The sequence below is a fragment of the Phyllobates terribilis genome, unplaced genomic scaffold (assembly GCF_046119375.1).
Source record: "Phyllobates terribilis strain yellow unplaced genomic scaffold, ASM4611937v1 Scaffold_7__3_contigs__length_470593459, whole genome shotgun sequence".
In the NCBI taxonomy this organism is placed as follows: Eukaryota; Metazoa; Chordata; class Amphibia; order Anura; family Dendrobatidae; genus Phyllobates; species Phyllobates terribilis.
The window spans coordinates 86,905,963-86,921,740 of record NW_027362767.1 but is presented as its reverse complement, the minus strand read 5'-3'; the positions used below and the strand labels follow the sequence as shown (position 1 = coordinate 86,921,740).

The 15,778-nt window shown below is 41.0% G+C and overlaps 1 protein-coding gene across 3 annotated transcripts in view; it reads left to right on the top strand.

The window, feature by feature from the left end:
• Positions 1 to 14,357, top strand: part of MIPOL1 (mirror-image polydactyly 1) — a 381,387-nt gene extending 367,030 nt beyond the window's left edge. For 2 of the 3 annotated variants that reach the window (XM_073638937.1, XM_073638940.1), the window contains one exon: positions 13,130 to 14,357. In XM_073638937.1, coding sequence (XP_073495038.1) covers positions 13,130 to 13,196 — 67 coding nt within the window. In that variant the 3' untranslated portion in view covers positions 13,197 to 14,357. The remainder of the gene's footprint in view (positions 1 to 13,129) is intronic. The other variant, XM_073638936.1, reaches the window with a different exon arrangement.
• Positions 14,358 to 15,778: the final 1,421 nt, after the last annotated feature.

The following is a 15,778-nucleotide window of genomic DNA, read 5'->3' as shown; positions in this document are numbered from 1 at the left end:
TTTGGGTACCAGAACTCTACCCAAACATGAACCCGAACCTCAGAAGTAAATGGGGACCCGAACTTGGGTGCTGTAAAATGGTCATAGTAAGGGCTAGGTGTCTCTGTCTCTCAACCCCGAACACTAAAATGGACTTCCGGGAGAAGGCCGTGTTCGGAGTTCAGCACCTGACACTACGTGTCTAGTAGGAACCCCGGACATTATTAGTAGGGATGAGGGAACCCGAACTGTGATCTATTAATTCTTACTACTGATATCCTCCTGTGTGTCCTGATAACGGGATATTACAATGCAATATAATGCGGACATTCCATTGTGCTGTTAGGTTTTGATCTCCATGTCATTAATGGCTCTTTCACACTACGTTTTGTCCATGTTTGTTGGTACTGTTGGGGCGTACGTCTGGCTACCCCCCCACACGCAAGACAGTATTTGGGCATATGCGTTGACGGGGCCATAGACTATAATGGTGCCATCAGAGTTAGCATGTGCTCTGTCGTGCATCATTTTCGGACATGTACGTCTACTGGAAGCAGACACTCAGATGTAGTAGACTCTGTCAGCACCATTATAATCTATGGCCCTGTCGGCACATACACCCAAATCCCATTTTGCAGGGGGGGGGGTTTGGATGTGAGCCCCCGATGAGACCAATGAATGTTGGCAAAAAGGCTGTGCGAAAGAAACCTTACTCTGATAATTCCAAGCACACCGTCCAACACTTTTTTTTTCATGAGATGTAACTTTAGACCATGTTCCCACATAGCGTAAATGCTGCGTTTTCTTTCTGAAATGTTTATTTGTACAGAAAATCTGCTGTGTGTAACAATTCAAGCAAAGTGGATGTGATTTCATGAAAACTCAGCTCTGTGGCGTCTTTAAATGCACAATGGGCATAAGTGTTGTTTTTTTTTTATTCCCTATTAGCTTTTATGGGGAGCCTGAAAAAACGCATCTAAAAAACCCAAATATGTTTTACAATGTGGAATTTTTGCTCCAAAAGAAAAAAAGGGAATACTAATAACTAAAAATGCTATGAAAGCACAGTAAGTAGTCAGAGCAGATTGCTTTTGCACATTTTGATGCGGACATCTGCGGGGGAAAATTGCATCATTTCAGTACGTGGGAGCATGGCCTTGGAGTATGTTCACAAGGGACAGATTCAGACTATGTTACATTAGCAGCATTACAGATGAGATTTTTCAAAGATTCTCTCTGCAGTGCAATTTAACCCGTGCTGCGGATTAGCGCCAGGGCTCCCACCAAGAATTTCAGGGTGCCATACTAGCAAAATTTTCGAGCCCCCTTGAGACTCTGCCCAGGCTCCACCTCCATCCCTCGAACCTTCCACAGTCCACCGCCCACTCTTCAAAAAACTCCATTTCTGCACCACGTCCTCGCCAAACTTCTAAATTCCTGCTTGAAGATCCGCCATGTGAACTGGCCCTAATAATTATCTCATATGTTGTGTATAGGGGATAAGTATTAGGTTACTAGAATATTCCCTTTAAGACAGGCAGCTGTACCTTATTGCAGGCAGGCAGCAGTCAGTAGGGTTGAACTTAGTGGTACTTAGTAATTTGCAAATAAAAAACAAAGTATCACTCTGCAACGCTAAGTATGCGAACATGAAATATATGACATTTGAGTAGCGTTACTGCTCTAGAAAATAGAAATAAATGAGAAATCTTAGCGCATAAATTGGCCAATTCATGTGTACCTGGTAGCCACTGTAAGGCGTTTCTTGTTATAACAAGAAATGCCTTATCGTGGCTACCAGGTACACATATAATGTGTCGCAAGGGCCTGTGGCCCGCTGTATGGCGGGCCGACCAGCAGCATCTGACGTCACTGATGTAAGTAGCTGCAGCTGTGAGTGACTGGGGCCTCGGGGCTTCATAAAGCGCCAGCTGCGCAGCGGGTCTCACCCAGTCTGGCCCCCCTCTTCTCTGCTTGAGCTTACCGGGCCCCATACACCAGTAATGGCAGTAACGCCCTGATTAGCGCAAACGTGCAACAAAATCCACTTTTCACCGCTGCAGATATCGCCACGGATCAGTTTTGTGCCTCATTTTAAGGCCATGGCAGTCGTAACTTTGCCTATTAGAGGAGCAGTAAATTACAGAATCTATTATGTGCCGTAACTTTCTTTTTAATAAAATCTGTCACCGCGTCTACATTGGTTGGTAAACAGCTGAGAGAATGAGCCGTTGTTTCTTTAAGCCTCCGATCCCGGCTGAGACTTTCTGCTTTTTATGAATACATATTCCTTCTCTAATCTGTAAGTGAGCAGTGTGCAGTAGAAGAGGACGTTGTATACTTTGAAATACTATGTAAATATGCTTTTTTAATTCTGGATGACGCCTACGATCACTCGACCTAATTTGTTTGTGCTTTCGGTCTTACTAAATATTAGTCTTGACTTTACAGCCATTTCCCTCTGCCAGACACTCGCTTTGTGTCTGAAATATTCCACAACAATCACCTTCGGACCAGCTCCCTCCGTGGAGTTTACCCAAGTATGCGCCGTATATTTTGCTACTGATAAATCAATAGTACAATGTTGTAATGTGTAAACTTCCAGCTGCAAACGACTTATAAGCAAACTCCAACCACGGGTCGGACTTGTCACCCCTGATCCTGTTGGCTTGCTTTAAACATCATCTATGTGTCAATGGAATGGAGTGAAGTGGACAGACAGGGCAAACCTACGCCCCACATCTACCCAACAGGAAATGTTTTAGGTTATTTTGATTTGACAGATAGACATCCCTCTATCATATTGATGCCGGTGATAGCAACAATGCCATGTGGTCCAGTCACGATAGTAGATGCCATAAATGCAAACACTGTGATGGCCATGGAAGAAGAAGGCCAAGCCATGGATGGTTCCATCACCTTTGGCTGCTGGGTGGCAACTACTTCTGCCGCTTTACCCTATTGAGAGGAACTGTATGGCTGGTAAGGAATTTGCCGGTCATGAAGGAAGAAGAAGTAAACACCAGACCCTTCTTTTCTTCGTGGTAAAACCAAACAAGACAGTAGGAGCCAACCCAAAAACACATGTTAAAAAATGAACCAGACACAAAGTTATGGCAAGATTACATGACCAGGTATCGCTATATTACATATATTCAGTATTAGACTATTTGGCTCTTTATTAGTTAAAGGGGTTGTCCAGTGATCGGTGGGTGTCACACAGTTACAACTAGGTGTCCTCATTGCAAAATAGTGCGGCAGGTTGGACACCTATCTCTTCATTCTTCATGTGGCTGTCAAGTGCAGCCCTCAGCAGGTCCGTAGGGAATGAATGGAGCAGTGGTTGCTCAGGCACCCTTCCACTCCAACAGTAATAAATGTTCCTCTTTCTACTGATCGATGCAGGTCCAAGCAATAAGTTATATCTTCTGGATAGGTGATAAGTTGTTTACACTGGACAAATCCTTTAATTGCGTCCATTATGAAATGATTGTACATGATCTACAACCCAAGACAAAACATGAAAGGACTACCGGCAAAAGTTGACGTTGACTGAGCTTTTACATCATGGTAGATTTCGGAGGTTATTCTTAAGCATTTCTTTCTTCCTTAGCATATACTTGACTTCTAGTAATCAAGATACTGTTGGATTACTTGAATCATATGAAAGCCACCTTTGCCACATTGTCCTTGCTCCAGTTTGGTTGTTTGATCTGATCATAGTTGGTGGCTTATATGTCTGGTTATGGAAAGAGGACTTTTCTACCCCCCAGGTGTCACACAAATCTTTTATTTCAAAGACCAAACTTTCTAGTGTCTTTATAAAACAACTAAATGGTCCTTACATACAGTCAGAGTTGTCTCCAGACATGAAACTGCCAAATAAATTGCTGATTTCTTGGTTGAACAAGCCATTCATCTAGTAGTTCTTTTCCTCCCGATTTAGTGGCTCTAGTTTTCTTACCTTTTGGGGAGGGAGGTAATTTGCATACTTTTTTCCCATGTAGCATTACAGGTGAGATTCCAGTAAAGAAACCCAGCAGATCCATTTATCCCACAAATCAATGAGATCTGTTAAGATCCTTTAAAAAATGGATCCATCATTAAAGCCAAGAGACCAGTGTGAACACAACCTTAACTAGATCCATCAATTAACCATTTTGCTTTCTCTCCGATTTCCATGGTTCTTATCATACCGATGTCCCTGGGTGGTAAACCTGTCTGATGTGGGATTTATGGTGGGTGATGTATTTCTGTGTTAACGTGACACACAAGAGCTTCTATGCTTTTTCTTGGCAAATTCACTAAATGCCTTGGGCATCGCTGTTTGCACAGTATTGTATTTTACTATTTTCTTTTCGCTCGCCTTCCTCACGTTAGAGTGTGGGGTTGGGAGACTGTAAATTGCCCTTGGGGCACCATCATAATTAAATAATCGCCATAGGATGTAACAGTGCCATGCAAATTATGTACTGTACATTCACTATGTAGCAGGTGAATAGATTTTTTTCTGCGCACATACAACATCCTATTATTTTTTGTCTATTATCGATTTAACCGAAAGTAAAAGTATTGTGTTTTATGGGATCGGACGCCACTGTAGGCATTTTGTAAAAATTCTAGTATGGAAAGTCATTTGCTACAGGCCATTGATGGATAAATTCCCCATTAGTTTATAACAGAATATATAGCATTTACCCAGTATAAAATGTTTAATCCGTCGTCTGAGCCTTGTTGCATCTGGCAAAGTGGCTACCAGCGACAGAACCAACGCAGAGATTGAATAGAGAGATGGCCATTTAAAGGGAATCTGTCAACAGGTTTTGGCTACCCCATCTAATATAAAGGCACAGACCCTGATTCCAGCGATGTGCCACTTACTGAGCTGCTTGCTGCTATTTTGAGAAAATCCCTATTTTATCTGCTGCAGCTCTGTTCGTTCTCTGCCTGCTGAGCTCTGTAGAACCCCACCCATACCACTGATTGGCAACTTCCTGTGTACACTGTGCATAGGCAGAAAGCCGCCAATCAGTGATGGGGGCGCGGTTATACTGAGCTCATGAATGTGGAGGACTACCTGGCAGCAGATTTATTAGTCCTCTAGTGATAATCTCCTCCTGATAAAACTGTAATTTTATCAAAGCTACAGCAAGCAGCCCAGTAAGTAATACATTGGTTGAATCAGGGTCTCTGGCCCTACATTATGCTGCTCTCAAATTAGGTGGCAAAAACCTGGTTACAAATTAATTCACGAGTTATTTAGAAAGTGTCAGACTAGCTTGCATGGCCTGTTCGGTGACTCTCGTAGACCTAAGTGGACATGCCCAATGAGTGGACATGCCCAATCATTTTTTTAATTATAAATACCTCTTTACATTTGCTTTTGGCTGCCAAAATGGGGGTCAGGGAATGCATTGCTGCTAGGATATGAGAGAGGGGGATGCACAAACAGTTTGTTTGTAGTGTGTTGCAATGGAGACGCATAGGTCTGCATAGGCACTGTGTACACAAAACTACCAAAGAGGTTATTTGCAAAGTTGCTTTGCTTTTTATATTAGATACTGTACAACAATGCATTTTCCATGGAGTCCATGGCCATTAAGGAGGGGAGTGTGGGAGGGATGGATGACCAACTCTGTGGGTGGTCTAATAGTAGCCATAGTGGCTGTATTCGAGATTCCCGCATAGCCAGATATAACGAAGATACGGAGGCAGCAGCAGAGGAAGCCTTTAAGGCTTGTATTAGCCAGGGATTTAGGCGAAATGCTACTTAATACACATCATAGGGATTATTTAACCTCCCCATATGTTACCCTTAGGTCTATTCCTTTAACTTAATTTTTTTTTTTTGCTGTTTGATTTTAGCAGAAATACAGACGGAAAATTATCTAAAGACTAAATTATGATCACTTAAGGGTTGAAAAAATAATTTATAAGAAAACTCACGTGTTGAAAAAATGGATTAAATGCACGGGCAGAGGAAAAAAAAAGCACTGATGGAATTTGCAGTGAAGCAGAACAGAGATTAAGAAACAGCAAAAGCCAAAAGGAAGATAAAAAAATTGTCATTTTTTGGGCCAAGCGCTGTACTGAGGTTTAATGGTTTGCATTTTTTTATATTTTATTTCTATAGATGAAATGCAGGTACATGCAGAGGCACGCGGGGCCCCTGGACAACGTTCAATAAGAGTTTGACTTTAAGAAAACTAATCTGCTCAAAGTAGAAGGGACGTTTTGTAAAACTTGGCAGACTTCTCCGGAGTCTCGGGTGGCTGTGATCTTTGCTGCATTTTTATTTGTTAAATGTAATTTAACCTTATTGCTAAATGTCAAGATCTTTTAGCTGTCATATAGAATTTTTTTTTTTTTAGAAGTTAAAAAAAAAAAAACTCCTGTTACCTCTTCTTTGGATGATTTGGATTTTAGCTGCTAACAACCTCGGATAAAAGCTTTGGGTCAGAGTATGCAGAGTCCCGTCGACTTGATGTTAAATTACGAGTAGAGGATGTGGTTTTAGCAAGTGACGTAAAAATGTCAAAATTTACAATATTTTTAGCTACTTTGTGTTTTATTCACCCTTGTCCAAGTGTCTGCTTGCAGTCTGTGAATGGTAATATTTGTTGGAGTGAACTTTTCAAGGGTTTTGTGGCAGTTTTCTGGGTTCAAAAAGTTGCAAATTTTGTGGCATATCGTGCTTGCTTAAAAAGAACCTGTCACGTCTCCAAATGCTATTAAGCTGCACATATGGGGTTAATCTGCAGGTTAATAGCGTTCTAAAGCTGCCCGGCTGCCACACTGAAAGCTTGGCTACCGGAAGGAAATTAACTTTCTGGCTTTCAGTCAGTTAGCTTTCAGTCATAAAGGTGTGGTTTCAATCTCTGGCGGTTGTGAGCATACCCCAATAGCCCTCTCTTCATAGATGGACATCTATGCAGCGTATCAGTGAAGAGAGGGCTGTCAGTCAAAGTCTCGGGGTATGCTCACAACCGCCGCTCACTGTATACTGAGCAGTGAATGATGCCGCGCCTCTATGACTGAAAGCCGGAAAGTTCATTTCCTCTTATTAGCTGGGTTTTCAGTGTGGCGGCTGAGCAGCTTTAAGATGTTATTAATTTGCAGATTAAGAGCATTTGGGGGCATGACATGTTCCCTTTGATAAAAAATAGTGAGTTTTTATAATCGCACAACGCTCTTGCCACTTTTGAAATGTGGATGTGGTCAGTTATCCAAGCCAAATTTCTGAATTATCACAATTCTCACTCCAGTAAGGAGTTACAGTTCTGGATACAAATTCTTATATAAAGCATCATTCAAACGTCCATTTTTCTCTTGGAAAAAAAAGGACAGATTTTCCTTGTTTGCTCAGAGTGTCAGTTTTTGTAATATGCAAAAAAAAAAAACAATGAAGAATTTTCATAGTTTCTCCAATCAGAGTGCTGGCCCTATTTTTTATCATATATATATATTTTCGATTAAAAAAAAATTTGATGTTTTTTGCTGACATATGGTCTGGAAAAAAAACAAAGACGTGAACAGCCCCCCAGTGACTGAATGGTATGTGCTTCATCCATGATAAACAAGGATACAACATACTTGAAAAGCAATGAGACAAATTTAACAATCATCATACGATATGACAGTTTGTTGCAAATAGCCACAACGCAGCCACAGGCAAACATGGCTTCAAAAATTCCTCCCGTGACGAGTTTCCCCCTAGTTTTTCTTTGTTGAGACCGAAAACCGGCCCTTATTATGTCGGTGTGACACTAATTGAAACCTCCAAGTGTATTAGAAAGGTTCCAAATGTATCGATAGAAAAAGATTTACTTACAGAAATCATCTTTAAAAAGGAATCAGTCAGCAGGATTTCACCCCTCAAACTATTTGTATGTACTTGTAGCTCTTTCAAAGACAAGTCTAACGATACTTTTACATGTCCAGTCCATTCCTCCATTACTGAGAAATCAGTGTTTGAATCGATATACAAATGAGGCTGAAGAGCTATGGTAGATCGGAAGCCTCTGTCACTCCAGCTCTATTCCCCGCCCAGAGCCTCTTGCATGACTGACTACTTTTTTGCCTGAAGTCACACAGCATAGAAGTTTTAAGTCAAGCTGGAGGAGGCAGCACTGGGCAGGAAATAGAGCTGGAGTGACAGAGGTTTCAGATGTACAAATAGACTTAGGAACCTACCAGGACTTTTATGTCACATGACTAGGCAGTAGAGGCGAGGAGCAAGACACATAGGCAAGGTGTGTGTAAGTATGGAGCATAGATGTGTGTGTTAATGTAGCAAAGCTGTGGGGACATCATCATTTGTGGCAGGTGAAGGTGTCATTATAGAATCAGACTGTTTGAGTTGGAAGGGACCTCCAGGGTCATGGTGTTCAACCCCCTGCTCAATGCAGGATTCACTAAACCATCTCAGACAGATGTCTGTCCAGCCTTTATTATACGGTAGGGTGCCATCATACAATGTGGGGGGGGGGGGGCATGAAAGGGGTACCATACTTTGTGGGAACACTAATGGGCTTCACTAGGATCAGTGCTTCTTTGTGGGCACACATAAAGGTTAAGGCACTGGCTTAGTGGTGCATTACTCAGTATGTTCTCCTCTTTCTCATCTTTCAAAGTTGAGGTATGGGTTAACAGTTTTTTTTGTTTTTTTTTGCCTGCTACATTTATTTTATCAAAAGGATGGTTCAGGAGAGTGGAGCGACTACAGTCCGTATGTGTAACATAAGGGATGGCGCTGTGTAGGCACAATACGAGTGTCATTTCAGGCCGTCTTATGAGATCCAGGGCGGACGGCTTCTGTCACAGAGCCAGGGATGTCCCGTTGTTTGCATGCTCTATGTATTTGTATAAACTGTTACTGCTACAGGCGTCTCAAAGTTAATTTCTATGGAAATAAGCGAGAACTTACATTTAGTCATTCATTTGCCCTATGGCAACCTGTTAATTAATGTAACCACAGGCCGGTTCACCGGCAGAGATGTCACACGTAATATGAACAGACTTGGAGGTTGTCCTTAGACAACAATTTCTTAAAATCTGATGCACTTTTCCGGCACTGTAAATCTCAGTGGATTTTCTGCAAGTGAATATACAGCAGAAAATCCAGTGTGTTTTTGCACCTTGGGAGCATAACCTAAAGTTGCAGGGTCCCAGTGGAATTTCTGTAACAAGGCCTGCGATTGGTCTACCGTCACGTCTGCTCATTTCTTCTCGCAGAGGAATCTTTCCTCCACCTCTACACCCCTTATAGTTAACCCTCAACTTGGTTATATTCGACATCCACCCCTGGGGATCGGGAAATAATTATTGAAGGTGCCAGATTTCGCCAGAAAGCTCGAGACTATATATAATGCTGGGCGCCCGAACATGCTATAGAAGTGCCCATACTATTACCCAAACGTGTGCCAGCCACAGCTGTGCACATACAAGTGTGCCACCCCCAGTAGAGTGACCGCTATGGTGGACATGATGGTACGTTATACTTCTTGCCCACTCTCCACCCCACAAGCAAAAAGTTATTAAATGCTATATCGTCCTGTGTCAATCTCTGCAAGAGATGAGAACTGGAGAAGTACCGAACAAAATTAAGAAAATAAGACCTGTGCCATTGACCGTTCCATATGGTCACGACATGTCATTCAGCACCACTTGGTGACCGAAGGCTCCGAACTCACAAGTATCTACGATACGAGGTAAACATTTTTGGAATGTGTCTTTATTTGCAGACTCAGGACCTGCAATACTAAAAGAAAATTTCTCCCCTGTCCCCCCACCCATGTAGGGAAAATACATAGTTGCAAAGGGGGAAATTTCCTATGTCTGCCGTATTGAAAGGAATTTTTGCACAAAAATAAGAGCAAAATGTGCAACTTTTTTTTAACCAGAAAACTGGTACAAATTTCCTAATCCCTTTCTTTCAAGCTGCGGAATCCAGAACATATAAGCAACTCATTTCAATTCTTCCAGAAATATATTAATGCAAACCGTGCAGTTAATAGTCAGATATCTTTTTTTTTGGGACATGGCCAGGACAGATTTCATCCTTCTGGATATAACAAAATGTTTAATTTACTCAAAATACACATTGAAAGGGGTGGGAATAGAAAACGGGCAGATTTACTAATGATGCCCTATATTTAGAGAGTATAAACCAGATTATAGAGACTGAAAATGCAGAAATATATTACAGTGGCTCATGCTGCAGGATGGAGAATTAGGCAAATGTGTCACGAAATGTCACCAAGGTCGGTTTTACACATCCAACATTCATGGTCTGGAGTACAAACTGTAATGCCTGGACCGGCTGTAAGACTCCTACCCTGAACGTAACAGCTTCATCTAGATTTTTATATGCATAGATATATATATATCTATCAATCAAGTGTACACACTGGCAGATGCAGACAGAAGAGGCCCCTGGTCAGGAACCGTATATGGGTCTTTTGCAGTCCAATAATTTGTCATAGTGCACAGCTCCACCTTCTATGGGGGTGGTAATGGCCCCCTCTCCTCTTAGGCCCCTGTACGTCTGCCCAGGTTGCACCAATGATCTGTCCGCCCCTGTATATAGGCCTATGAGAATCAGGAGACCCTCGGCCAGTCTGGATATCGCAGTCCATACACCGCCTGGGAATGTCGGGCGTGCCGATCATCACACCACCTCCTGGTTGGATTACTTTGCACCACTTTATAGCGTATTACTTTTGCCACACATTGTCCTCTTTTCAGATAAACTCTATTCCACAGAGTCACTTTTTTTTTTACCAAATTAGGCATAAAAAAAAAATGTCTAACACTTGATGTGACATTAACCGCAAAATTTTGTTGCATTTTTCGGCACGATCTAGGCACAAACACATTAGTGGATCTGCCCCAAAGTGTATTAAAAAGTGGAAAAATTGGAATTTATTTAAAAAAACAAAATCACTAGAGAATTTACATTTTTCATAAAAAAAAACAACACTCATAACAACCTATATTTTAGTTAAACGTAAAGTTATCTAGCGATGCTTCATCTCAGTATCCAGGGCTTAGTGATGCGTAGACTTTGGTTGTCATTTGGTTTCTTCTGACCTTGACTTTAAGGGGCATTGAGTAAATGGCAGTATGTGCAGGAGAAGATCTGCATATTGCTGTTGGCTTTGCGCGTATCCTCCCTGTAACCTGGACTCTTCTGATGGCCTCAGGCGCTGCTATGTATTTCCATTTACCACAGTGAAAGTGACTCAACCGGTTTTAGAGACCTGCCATGCCCAAGTGCACATCTTCTGTATGTCTTGCACAAGCCATAATGCACACCACTCGTCAGGGTAAGGGGATGGGAAGATGTTTCCATCTGTATTGTTTTCCTTCCTTACAATACCCCACATAATGAATGTTAGCTGAGTGTTAATTCTGTAACGAACATACTGTAGATCTCCTTTCATTTGGGAGCCATGTGTCAGAAGTAAACGCTCCATTATTGTACTTTATAAATGTTACAACCTTTTTGGTAATATCTTCTATGGTGAAATTAGAGGTTTTCTTGATGTTACGTGGCCAATAGCTGAACAGAGATTTAGATGATGTTATAGTCTCCCTCTGGTGTCTCTCAATTGCAGTAATGTCATCAAGTCCATGTGTGAATTTTGTCAGTACAAAATAACTGTTTAAACCAAGTGCAGGCACTCGGTGCACCCTTGGTGTGGCCAAACAATTCAGTGCACCTTCCCCATCTACTTGTTTTCCATCCAGAAGAGGAGAGTGGATATAGATCGAAAATAAGCAGGTGGGAAGGTGCACTTAACTGTTTGGCCACACCAAGGGTGTACAGAGTGTCTTTACTTTGTTTGAACAGTCATTTTGTGCTGGCAGACTCCTGTTAAAAGGACTGTCAGCACAGAATGACTGTTCACACCAAGTCTAAGTGCTCAGCGCATCATGGTGGGGCCAATTATTTATATACACTTTCCCACTTGCTTGTTTTCCATCTATCTCCACCCTCATCTGCTTTGATTGACAGCTCTGGCTTCATAAAGTCAGTAATGGTGGAGATAGATGGAAACAAAGCAGGAGGGAAGGTGTAGTTAAATGTTCGGCCACGCCACAGTGCACCAAGCACCTGTACTTGGTTTCAACAGTCATTCTGTGTTGACAGTCCTTTTAAGTGCAGTAATTTTGGCATGAGTAGTGGCAAATTTACAGTATACGTAAGGACAACAGATCTCCCAGGTCCCACTTAAATCAGTGATTCCGAAAGGGAATTTTTCTTGGCATCTCACAGACAAGTAGACGGAGTCATTGAGGAATGATATCTGGCAACACTATGTTCTCCTCTGTTCACACTGTCTTTTTCTGTTTCTTGAACTGGTCTGTGCAAAAAAGTGGCAAAAAAGCACTAAAACAATCAAAACAATGGTCTTATTAATTTGCATGGGTAAATAACTTGCTGCTCAAATGTTCAGGCATTTGTACGTTTTTTAAAGGAAATCTTTCAGTAGGATCAACCCCCTCCTAAGCCGTCTCTATGGCCATCTAGGTCATAGGATGTTGAATAAAATGATACCTTGATATCTGCGATCCGATGTCTTATTCCCAAGAAATCACCATTTTTCTTAATATGTAAATGAGCTGTTAAGATCTATGGGCTGCACATAGATCTCCCTGAGAATCTGCCTCCAGAGATTATTATAAATGAAAGGAGGCATTACCAGTGTGAGACATGTAATGCCTGACAGTCTGATCTACATGTCTCACAAGTGTAATGCCCCTTTCATGTAAAGTGAAACATAAAGAAGAGGGAAAACATTTCTTAGTGTCAAGATCCAGAAAGTCATATCTTGTGAATGTGATGTGTAGGGGTCCTAAAGGTAAAGATCAATAGAAACAAGAATGAGCAGTATATAGCTAAAAGAGACAGAGTTTGGTCATCTTGTAAGGTAGGGACGTCACAATGTCAAAAAAGTGTTTTATAATACTGCAATATCAACTCAGCGTACCTGATAATCTATAGTTTGTAACTTGTGAATGGTTTTACATCTTCCTTGCTTTCCCTTTCGTTCTCTACTATCGCTCCTCTAATGTCTGGAATTGTATTACTTGGAAATGGAAAGCATAGACAGTTTTCTCATACTCTTTCTGGATTTCTTAACAGGTTGGAGCGCCTGGTTGAGGTCCTACGGAAAAAGGTTGGAGCAGGATCTGTTCGAACAATGATTTGATGCTACCATCAGTAGATTGGTCCACATCGAAGTATGGACAAGAGGCTACTGTATCTAAATACTTGACGACAATGCAACTTCATTTCACTTATCTGTTGGCTTATAACTTACCATCTAAACCAAAGATACATTTATCCTAAGTGTACCCAAGACTCTTTTGGAGAACTGTACAACATCTCATAGTGAGGCCAATCTACGAAGACCATGAACACCACCACCACCAACTCATTACATATCTACTGTTAAGAAGTTGATGGGAACCCTGAAGCTTAGCTAAACATCATAATACATCATAGCTACACTAAAGTTATTAGCATAGTCTTGTGTAAATTGTGTCAGTCATCCATCGATATTGATTTCTCAAGGCAGAGTTACTTCCTGGTGCCCTCGTCAAACATCTGGCATCGCAGACATCTCCTAGTTATGGTCCTGATTCATAAAAAGGCCATAATCAGAACAATTAAATAATAAAAAATTGTTTCTGTAACACTAAAGGAGTTCTGATGGTTTAACCTGCTCATCAGTTTAGTCAGTAGAATACATGCATTATATAAATATGGTCAAGGACTGATTAGTACGCCATAAGACGCCTCAAAAGCCGAGTATAATATGGAGTAATTGAGCATATTACAATGGAGTAATCCTTTTACGGCAATATTAAAAAAGAAAACAGAGAAAAAAATTATCCATTTCATTGCTTTATAAAATTGTATACTTGGTCAGTTGAGCTACAATTATACTTAACTGTTGTAAATGTGAAGCTCTACATAGAGAGTTAAGCTGGCCGTACACATTAGATTTATGTTGGCCGAACCTGCCAATATCGATGGCTCCGGCCAACGGTCTAATGTTTATGGGATTGCCGGCCAACTGATGGTTGGGAGAGATGTCGATCAAAAAAAGGTCAGATTTTGGACTACCGATCACATTGTTCTTTCTGCCAGCCAACGTGTCACTCGGCGGCTTTCTCATAGAGAACACAAGCGTTTGGTCGAACGAGCGCTCCTATATGGTAGAGACGGTCGAGATGGCTGTCAGACAAACGATTTTCAACTGACAGCCATCTAATGTGTACGGTCGGCTATAGTCATTGCACGGTCCATTGTCTAAAAATATTCATTTCAAATGTTATCATTTTACATTACTTGTACTGTATAAAAAAAAAAAAAAATATATATATATATATATATATATATATATATATATATATATATATATATATATACACACTGCCAGTGATGCATTTTATGTATTTGTTACTTTATCGCTGCTTATTCACATATTACTTTAAAAACTTTGATTTTATGGATGTTCAGCCCGGATTTATCCAGCATCCTCCCGCTTATTAGGTTGTATAATTTGCATTTAGCGTTTTACTATATTTCTATGCATATTTGTAGCCTCCTGTGTTACGACGTGCCAGAAGATAATGGGCACTTGTTCAGTTTTCATTGCACTATATTTCAGATTTAGAAATATCTCCACCAATAAAAGCCTTAAAGATGTTTTTAAGTGTGCGAACAACTCTTTTAGGTTGCTCATTGTCCTTGTTTTTGGGTTGGGTGTGTGACATGATGACCTTTTATATTATCTTTTCTTTTAAACCCTTCATATACTTAGGAGATTTATGGCCTCTTAAGTTCTGACCTTAACCCTTTAACCTTCTGATAACTGGATTAAGTGTATCCCAGAAACCATTCTAAAAGGGAACACTGGACCAATAGTGAGCACTAAAGTGGTCACTTAGTAGCCACCTACGATGAAAAGCAGGGCCATTGGTGTTGCCGCTGCTAAAGGACCCAAATTCTGTAATAATAAATGTGCTTTCAGGGAGATAATTAGATCTAATATTATTTATAAGTGTATGGCTTTGTGATCTATTACCTACACCGGAACTCAACCAGGGTCCGAAAAACAGTTCTGATCCCCTTATTGGACAATAAAAGATAAGTTATTATTTTTTCATATAAACTTCTTCTTGATCATTTCAACATTGCCTAAGGAGTAAGGACCCATGGTCAGATAAAGTTGGCCAAACTATAATCTGTCTGACAGTCATTGCTGCCAACTCTCACATAGCTAAGTAAGCTCGGCGTGCCTGAGCGTTCTTGTGGTTTCTTTGAGAGAGCCACTGCCAGACTCCATGGGCAGTGGCTCATTTCCTCACCAAATAAAATGATCGGCCATTGAAATTCCAGTAGCTAGATCTTCCTCTCCTTTGACATCATTTTTATTAGGTATTGCTCCAACTGACCAAGCTTTTGTAGCCTTAAAGTTCCCCCCAATAACAATTAGATGTCAACATTTATCACCTATCCAAATTGTCTGGTTGCTGGTACACAAAAATGTTCTTATAAGGGTGGGTTAGTTAAGTATGGTGACCCTGGCCCTGATCAATTCCTACTCTTTACCCCATGACTGTATGTTGACATCCCCTAGTTGGCAAAACCGTTGATAATTGTAAAGTCAAATGTCTAAATACCCTTTCTATTTAGATGTCATTTTAGTTTTTGGGAGGAGATAAACACATTTAACCTACAGTCCTTCCTACCGACCTCTCCCTATTCACATGCACACTCAAA